Here is a 9,948-nt window from a genome sequence, read left to right on the forward strand (position 1 = left end):
GTCTGAGGAGATGTGGACACCAAGATACTTGAAGGACTGCACCCTCTCCACTGGAGCTCCATTGATGATAATGGGCTTGTAGTCTCTGTGCTGACCCCTTCTGAAGTCCACCACCAGCTCCTTGGTCTTGCTGACGTTCAGCTGGAGGTGGTTGTCCTGGCACCACGATGCCAGATTCTTCACTTCATCCATGTAGGCCGCCTCATCGTTGTTGGAGATGGCACCCAACACCACTGTGTCGTCAGCAAACTTCACAATGGTGTTGGAGCCATGGGTGGCCACACAGTCTGAAGTGTAGAGGGAGTAGAGCAGTGGCAAGAGGACACATCCCTGAGGTGCTCCTGTGTTGATGGTGATGCTGTTGGAGAAGCGCCTGCCCACCCTCACCACCTGAGTTCTGCCAGTGAGGAAGTCCAACACCCATGCACACAGACGGCTGTTAAGTCCCAGATCCCTCAGCTTTGTGAACAGTCTGCAGGGCACTATTGTGTTAAATGCTGAACTGTAATCAACAAACAGCATTCGCACATAGTTACCCTGTTTCTTGTCCGCGTGGCTGAGGGTGGTGTGCAGGATGTGGGCGATGGCATCCTCGGTGGATCTGTTGGGTCGGTAGGTGAACTGGAGCAGATCTGTGGTGTCTGGGATGGAGGAGGAGGAGATGGTGACAGATGTACCCTTAGGCCCCTCCTCCATTCAGAGATGGTCTTTCCCTTTTCACATAAATGGCCTCCTTGACTCCGCCCTGATACATCCTCATCATTGAAAGAGTGTCCACTGGCCTGTAGGTGTAAATAGACTGCAGAGTCCTGGCCTGATGAGGTGGCTCTTCTGTGTTGTGCCATCCGCTTCGCCAGAGGTCGTTTGGTTTCCCCGATGTATAAATCCTGGCAATCCTCCTGCACTTAACAGCGTACACTATGTTACTCTGTTTGGTCGGGGGACCCGATCCTTGGGGTGGACCAGATTTTGGCGCAGCGTGTTTTGGGGTTTAAAAGCCACAGAGACCCGGTGTTTAGAAAAAAATGTGATAACTATTTAATATAAGTCAGGAAAGATATTGAAAATGAAAATATGTAACAGCATAACTGATGTATGGGTTAGGGTCACATGATTCAGCCCTGACTAAAGGTTTTATCAACAAAAGTTTGAAGACTAACAGTGAGGCCATCTGTCTACTGAAAGCAGACTGGAAGCTGGGAAAAGGGAACAGTGTGTGCAATGCTAGGCCTCCCCATCACCAGGAGCTCAACAGAAAATTAGATGGTAACTTTAGTACAACCAAGCTACCATTCACAAAGAGGTCAACCTATGAAGACCACATAATACAGTGGCAACCAGTAATCACATTTATTAATGAGGGTCTTTGTTATACAGTGGTTACAAAACATAAGATATAGTGAAAGTAGTTGTTTGTACAGAGGGTGGGATCAGTAGATATTCTGACTTGTCAGTAAAGGAAAAGTCAGATTCCATTAAGTTTTCTTACACCAGGAATCAAGCTCAGGACACCAAAGTAGAATGACTACTACAGTGGTTTTGGTTTGTGTGTCTCAGTTTGTCTTCAGTGTTTTGAAGGCGGCGATAGAGAGGAGACAGTGCATGACCACAGCACCGGTGTCAAAGAGCAGCAGCAGCAGCGTCACACTCCAGGAGTAGTCCTGCAGAGCACAAGAGAGACAGGCTGTACTACAATCCACAGGACTTTTAGGATTAGAAAGGGGGAAAATGAAAAGAGATCAATGTGTCAAAATAAGTGAAAGGGGAAAAACCAAAACATAACTGATGACACTGACTGCCAGTAGTTGTGGGAGGCAACCCCTCGAGTAGTAGTCATCCGAGCATGTGACTTCTCTGGGTGATGTGTGGAGGGTGTAGTAATACAGGCCGAAAGCAAGCAACGTCCCCAACAGACCAACCACATTGCTGCAGACACAACCTTGAAGCTGCAGAGGAGACAGTGATTTTATTAATCATGCAAGATTATGTAATACAAAAAATGCTCATTTTATCAGGAATGTAATCAGGTATTGGGACACTGTGAGACATGATAGCAGTCTTAGTCTTTTGGCATGTTTCTTATACTTACTCTACATGTTTCAGAACAAACTAATTTTAAGATTACACAAACCTGAGTATCATTACTTTAAAAACTGTGTTTTTGAAATGTAATGATTTTACACCACATGCAACAGGACTAAAACACTTTAGCTTTTTCCTCATCGAATGGGCATCATCAGGATGTTTTTGGGAAACCTGAGTGCCTTTGTGTTCTTCTTGGTCAGCATTGGGTTCCTCCTAAGCCTATGCCCATGCATTTTTGCCCAGTCTTATAACTGAGGCAGGTGAGGCCTGCAGGTCTGTAGATGATGTTCTGGCTTCTTGGAGCAATTTTGCTCTCACTGTTGTTTACTGGAGTCCCAAAGCATTACAAATGTCTTTGTAACACTTTTAGACAAGGTGTGGGGAACTCCAGGCCTCGAGGGCCGGTGTCCTGCAGGTTGTGTCCTTGATCCAAAACAGCTGATTTAAATGGCAAAATGACTTCTTCAACATGTCTTCAAGTTCTCCAGAGGCCTGGTAATGAACTAATCATGTGATTCAGGTGTGTTGACCAAGGGTGAGATCTAAAACCTCAGGACTGTGGCCCCCGAGGCCTGGAATTGCTCACCCCTGGTCTAGACCGACAGACATCGATGACTATTGTCTCAGCTGCTTCTTTAGTTCGATGCTTGCCGTTACTTTTTGAGGTCTTTCAGGCTACGTCGCAAAAACAATAGTGCTCAATCCCAGTTATGCCAAGGATTCTCTCTCTCTCACACACACACACACACACACACACACACACACACACACACACACACACACACACACACACACACACACACACACACACACACACACACACAGCAGTGTATTTGCTGTTAGAAAACCCGTCTAATGTGATATTTTAGTTTTTGAGTTTGGTTTTTTTGTTCCCTTTTTTTTCAATCTGACCTTCACATTAGCATTTCATGCCAACTCACTAGTAGTCTGCTAGGGTTCTTTTCATTGGCCATTGTCAAGGACCCCCCTGCCATAACCTGCAAGACACACAAGAAATATAACTGGAAGGTTAATGTTGCTTCAATGATAAATGATAGCAAGCAGGAGCGCACAAATCAAACAGTGTACAAGTCAAATATGAAAGAGTAGAACAAAATCCTCGAACTAAGGAATTCTTTCATTTGTTGGGGCGGGGGGTACACACAGCACATGGTTTAATTCAACTTACAAAAATATTTTAAAATCAAAAGCTTTTCCATTTTGAACGATGAGAGATTCCAGTTGTTCTACAGTTTGTGGCCTCCTTTACTGTATGAACTCTTATGATGCACCATGTCCTACATGTACTCCAACATGTAGGACAGGATTCACACAAGGCCTTCCCTGAACAAAAACAACATGCGTACTGTGTGTATATGCAGGCAATGGGCAACTTTTTAGCTCTTTTCTACTGCACTTGATCACTTAAAGCACTTTATACAACATGCCTCATTCAAGTACTTTTTTCTACCCAAGTGCTTCATATACAACATACACCCACTCCAAAGGACACTTTGTACACTCTGTTTGTTCCCATCAGGCTGCAGGCCAAAAGACAATTTAGTCTGCAGGCTGGAGCCACGAGAAATCAAAGCACCTACTTTCCAGTTAGTAGCAGAACTGGTCTAATGTGAGGGACTAAATCAATCATTTGAGATTAAAAGATGTTCAGTCTCATCTCTTTTAATTCTTATTCTCATTTTTATTTTCATGTCTATTTAAGCTTAATTCATAACAGTATTTATAACAGTATGTTTGCACTGAAGCACCGCAGCAATTTCCTAATGTTGTAAACCCGCTCAACATTTGGCAATAAAACCCTTTCTGATTCTGATTCTGATTCTGATGCTCCCCCAAAAGTGCAACAATCTGATTCTTGCCATAATGAAGTCAGTTACATTATGGCAAGGACCCGATGCACACAGTGTGTGGAGGCTGTATGGGAATTTCTTTTACTTATGTATTAATCACATTATTTTATTGTATGATGCCTTGGTGCCACTGGATTTTAACATGTCTCACACTCATACAGTAAGACAAATGGTGGGGGTGGAGTAAGGAAGTTGGGGGAAGCAGACAACTCCTCAGGAAGAGTCTTTTGTGTCTTCGAGGACTCTGGGAGGCAGCAAGGGAGTGTGAAACAGCTGTGTACTGCCTTTTGTTCCTGGAGAAGGTATTTAACTGAGAGCCATGCTGGGCTCAGACTCTGCTGACCGTCTGTCCCGCGGTCATGCAGGGACTTCATCAAGCTTGGTTGTCTGTTCTTTGTGTTTTGATTAAAGAACGTTAGCTACCGCTCACCGCTCGTCTGCAGCCTTTATTTGAATGGAAAACTTCCACAACAAAAGTGAGAGTCCATTTATTCCTATTAGCCACAATGACAACAACCACAGTAATAATTATGATTTTATACTGCGGTGTCTTTTCAGTCGAGGTGAACTCAGTCCTCCTTCTCTGGCCTCTCTCACAGACAGTTTTGGGCTAATGTAGACAACAGGGCTGTCGACCCAAAACGGCCCCCAGGCTTCTGTTTGAGGCATCCATCTACAGATTAAAACTGGCCAGAGGGGCCGATGGCGCGATATGGCAGCCTCGCTTCTGTCAGTCTGCCCCAGGGCAGCTGTGGCTACACCTGTAGCCTCCACCAGTGTGTGAATGTGAGAGTGAATGAATAGTGGTATTGTAAAGCGCTTTGAGGGCCCTGAAAAGCGCTATATAAATGTGTGGGATCTGTCACAAAGTGGAAATTTGTGTTTATTTTATGGTTTATGTTGTTTTGATCATACTTGTTTTATCCTGATATTTATATTGCAGTCCCAACAGCAAGAAGAGTTAGAGGGGGAGGCGACGGGTGTAGTCAACAGCAGGCCTACCAGCCTTAGCGGCTACACATCCACTGACCTGGGTGTGTGGCATCTTTGTGAGTGAGATCAGATAGGTTGCTGGTCTGCACCACGAAACTAAGCATGAACTAGCAGCAGTTGCCAGTCAGACCCAAAAACTGCTTCACCTCTTTTTTGGTTCTGGGACGATGGCTGTAGTTTTGTCTGTCTGCAGGCGCACCTGCCTGCCTCCCAGGTGATGCCCCAGATAGTGTGCCGCCCTCCATCAATGTGCTCACTTCTTTTTGGGTTGGCTATGAGCCCTCCTGCCTCAGGGACTCCCGGACACAGTAGCCCATGGTCAAATCCAGCGTTGTGAAAAAACAAGCAGTGCCTAACTGGACCAGTAGCTTGTCAAACTGGGGCTTGGAATAAACATCAACCTGACAGCTTGTGGTATCCCACACAGAGCCATAAAGACCCATTTCTCCTCACCACAAGTACTATGGAGCAACACCAGGAACTGCAGGGCTCTATCACTCCCACCTCCAGCATAGACGCCACCTCCTTCTGATAAATTTGTCTTACATGTTCAGGTAACCAATAGGTGCGTGACTGCACCACCACGCCAGAGCACATTTCAACAGTGCTCTATGAGTGTAGTACAACCAGGCAGGGGGAGAACACATCTGCAAAGTGCTGTTGCAGTACAGCAACATCTGCTATGTGGGCCTGTGTGAGATGGTCATCACAATGGAGCAAGACAGGAATGGTCGAATCTGGCACCTCTGACGACTCATCTTTCCTTCACCAGTCTCATCTGAGAAGCTGTTCCAGCCCAGAGCGTTCTCACTCCCAAGGCGTAACATGTCGACGTTTTGTCACGTCCCGCGGCGTTCCTGAGGAACGCGAAAGGAGACCTTCGGCGTTCTTATGGTACGCGGCGGGTTATGGCTGGAATCCAGTGCAATGACGCTCCCGTGGTAATAGACGTTCCAGCCCTGTATTCCAGCCCTAAACCTAACCTTATCCCTAGCCCTGACCATAACCTTATTCCTGATCTTATCCAGGACTTTAATGATGTTAAATAGCGTGTTTCTAAGCGATTTGAAGAAAAAGAGCGAACATGTGTAGATTCAGTCCAGACGGTTCTCATATGTCCTCTTTTTTCCGAGGTCGTCATTTAGGAACGTGGTGGGTAGCCGAAAACGTAATATGGTGACGATTTGTCACCTAGCGTAAAATGTTACGCTTTGGGAGTGAGAAGGGTTGTCCAGCCTCTCTATACGCTTCGACTTAGTGGTATATCTGCATGTCCCTGTCCGATCGCACTACTTATTAGTCAAGATCACCCAATCGCCATGTGACCACAAAGGGTCCTTGCCACTTAGCAAGGATCCTTGAGCTAGAAGAAAGAAGCAATACAATCAAAAACTGTCTGAGCCTAGCCCCTCTGTTGTGCAAGCTCTGCTGACGTTCCTGGGCCTGAAGCAAATTTTCCCGGGACAATCTCCCATATGGGTGTAGCCTTGCTCTCAGGTTCTGAACGTACGCCCTAGAGCAGGACATCTACACATTGGAAGGTTGGTGGTTCAATGCTTGGCTCCTCCAGTCTGAGTGTCAAGATCCTGGGCAAGATGCTAACCCAAAGTTGTTCTCTGAAGCGTCCATCAGAGTGTGAATGTGTGTGAATGTTACGTTATGGCTGCAAATTGGTGGAGGAATCATGAAGTACATACCACAATTCCTAAGACTAGTGGCAGTATGAAGAGTTTTGGAAGACTTTGGTCAATGTAAGCAAACGGGGCAGAGAACAGCACCTGGAACAGCCCCAACAGGATGGTGAGCACCTGCGCAAAAGACAACCACTGAATAATATATATGAAGTTACAAGTGAGCTTCAGCCAAGCAGCTTAGTTGTGTCTAAATCTCACCGCAACACTCTCAGGGTCAAACCAGGCAAAGAGGCGACGTAACCTTGCTCCCTCAGAAGCCATGTCACTGCAAGACAGGAAACAGTATATCAAACTGCAGTATGGACAGTATATCCACACAAATGTGGACACAGGCAGGTGAGAATCAGTTCTCAAACAGTTCAGAAATAACAATGAGACTAAGAGCTTCACTAAGTGCTACTGGTAGACTAACCTAAACATCACACCAGTGTAAGAATTGGTGGATGACTGGATGTAGCGTAAAGCGCTTCTCAAATATGAAACAATAAAACCAGTGTAACAGTATGATTCAGGTTAACATAAATATGATGAACTGTTACAAACACATGCACCTGAAATCTTTACAAAACATTAAAAAGAAACTCTCCCACTGTGAAAAGGAAATCCTCGGATACACAGGAGTAAACAGGAGACCACTTCATTTGCAGACAAAGTCTTTAACCTGCACACTTACCTGGTACTCAGTATGCTACACAGAGACATCTGCATGCTGTCTTATGCTTATATGAAGATCAGAACTATGATGAATCACTAATTGCCAAATTTGTAAAGTCTACTAATCACAAAGTGGAGTCTGTCTACAAGACATGGGGCACAATCTGGAGGCCAAATGGAGAACAATAGGAACACGCTATGATGTTGCCAAACGTTCAGTTGTTAGAGTACTTTTGCTGTTCTGGGATTTATTCTTCCCGATTTCTCTTTTCTGCCAGAAAAACAAACAAACAAAAAAATCAGCTCTGTTCTGGTCAGAACTCAAAGTCAGATTTATTCTTAATCCCACTAAAAACATAAACCAAGTGCGGCTAAAAAAATAAAAACATACCCAACCGGACGATAAAGCAGATTAAAAAAGAAAAAGGCTATGCACAGACCCACATACGTATGTGTGTGTATGTGCTGTTTGTTTGGAAAGGCTCTCATGCATTGGGGAACAGAGAACACAATGAGATAGGGAAAGATAAAAGTAACTGCGTGTTAGTTCATTAAAACCACATGTCAGAATCCTCTTGGGAAGAACAGGAATGCTGCAGGACAAGAAACAGATGGTGGTGAGAAGAAGGAGAAGAGGGAAGGAAAAAGAGGAAAAGGCATGAAGAGGGAAAACAGATTGATAGGCAGGTTAATAAAATAGTCTTACAACAACGTTTTCTGCTTCACTACGCTGCCAACATTCACTCCTTTGTTCATGTGATGTATTCTTACCAACGTGGGGATCCCAGTACAGTTCTGCATCCCAAAGAAGCAGAACTTTGAGAAAATCGGATTCCAGTTTTACATTTAGTAGAAGTAGTTTTATTCTTTGTATAGTATTAATATTGAAGAGCGAAGTGCTCTAATAGGGTGATATGGTACTACAAGGTCATTAAGATAAGATGGGGCCTGATTATTTAAGACCTTGTATGTGAGGAGCAGGATTTTGAATTCTGGATTTAACAGGAAGCCAATACAGGAGAAATCTGCTCTCTCTTTCTAGTCCCTGTCAGGACTCTTGCTGCAGCATTTTGGATCAGCTGAAGGCTTTTCAGGGAGTTTTTAGGACTTCCTGATAATAATGAATTACAGTCGTCCAGCCTGGAAGTAATAAATGCATGAACTAGTTTTTCAGCGTCACTCTAAGACAGGATATTTCTAACTTTAGAGATGTTGGACCTCGATCTTAAAATACAGTGAGACACCTCGATCACTGAGAACAGCATTTCCCATATGGATGCAATGTTTTTAAACAGATGTGTATTGATGTTCTTTTCACTTCATCTACACAGTCGTTCCACACTCTGACACCTGCGACTGTGATGCTCTGATATTTCACATTAGTCCTTACTGCCGTCGTGCTGAACATGATGATTTGGTGACATTTGGAACAAGTTCTGAATGTTGTGGGATAAAGAGTGTGTGAAAGGGTGTTCTAATGTAAGCATTTAATGTGATAAAAAGTGTATTGGATGGTTCTTTGTTCTCTGTTATTCATGTATATGTGGTGTCCAGTGACTGACAGTGTGCATTACAGTTCAGACGATGGAGATAGGGTACAGACAAGTGGAAAACATAGTGAATATGGGCAGCTACAGACAGAACACATACAAAGCTCTGTCAAGCATACTGCTTAAAGTTTAGTGTTCTTGGTGTTCTTGGTCTATGTGAGTTTTGTAGACTTTGACTGTGGAACCTCACGATGTTCATCCTTCAGACCAGATTGGATGTGAGTGTCCATCTTTAGATATCATATACTTTAATCTACTAAAGCTCCAAAACTGTGGAGCAGCAAACCACCCACTCCTCACATCTTAAACAGGTTTAAACACTGTCTCAGTGCCTGGGCACATGTGTGTCATGGTTAACTTTACACAAGCTGCTTTTCCTCTGTAAACCACTTTGTGACTGTTTTATTTTTACTTTTATTTTTTAAATCCTTAAACTCGCTATATAAATAAATGTAAACTTTTTCATTTACAAACATTTTACCATACACTTCTATACAACCAGATCTTTATACCAGCCAGAGGAGTGCGCCCCCGGTTGGTCATTGGAAACAAGAACTGATTTGATGAAACGTGTGTGTAACATCAAATCTATGACAGCACTGATGGAGCTGCCATCTCGTCGTATTTGCTGCCATTGACTGAATCCTGATTTGGACCCTTTCCAAGAATCTTCTTCTTCTGTGGGGATTCCACACTGTCACAGTCTGTGGTGTTGGTGTCAAACACTGCTCTGTAACGAATGAGTATGAAGTACAAAGATATGAGCTGTTTGTTGAGCTGAAGAGAAGGAAGTGTCGAGATCTACTGTGAGAAACTGCTGAATGTACAAGTGTGTGTGTGTGTGTGTGTGTGTCTGTGTGTGTGTCTGTGTGTGTGTGTGTGTGTGTGTGTGTGTGTGTGTCTGTGAATAGACGATGCATGTGGTTACATGAGCTGTTTAGGGAGGGTCGGGTTCTTCTTCTACTTTCCTGCTGAGCAGATTGTCTGGACTCAGTGAGCAGCATTAACAACGACCCAACATTAGTTTAATTTCTGGCTTATTCTCTACTTATTTTTTGTCATGTTGAATTAAAGTATGAAAGGAACTGAGAAGTTGGTAAT

General features: G+C 44.0%; 1 protein-coding gene across 2 annotated transcripts in view; it reads right to left on the bottom strand.

The window, feature by feature from the left end:
- Positions 1-1,326: 1,326 nt before the first annotated feature.
- The window catches only part of LOC145429273 (uncharacterized), a 12,905-nt gene continuing 4,283 nt past the window's right edge, over positions 1,327-9,948 (bottom strand). The window contains exons 2-6 of one of the 2 annotated variants that reach the window (XM_080302555.1): positions 6,842-6,908; positions 6,647-6,757; positions 3,027-3,083; positions 1,797-1,946; positions 1,327-1,661 (exon numbers count right to left, since the gene is read on the bottom strand). In XM_080302555.1, coding sequence (XP_080158681.1) covers positions 1,554-1,661; positions 1,797-1,946; positions 3,027-3,083; positions 6,647-6,757; positions 6,842-6,908 — 493 coding nt within the window. In that variant the 3' untranslated portion in view covers positions 1,327-1,553. The remainder of the gene's footprint in view (positions 1,662-1,796; positions 1,947-3,026; positions 3,084-6,646; positions 6,758-6,841; positions 6,909-9,948) is intronic. The other variant, XM_080302556.1, reaches the window with a different exon arrangement.

This window comes from Astatotilapia calliptera, chromosome 6, assembly GCF_964374335.1.
Source record: "Astatotilapia calliptera chromosome 6, fAstCal68.1, whole genome shotgun sequence".
In the NCBI taxonomy this organism is placed as follows: Eukaryota; Metazoa; Chordata; class Actinopteri; order Cichliformes; family Cichlidae; genus Astatotilapia; species Astatotilapia calliptera.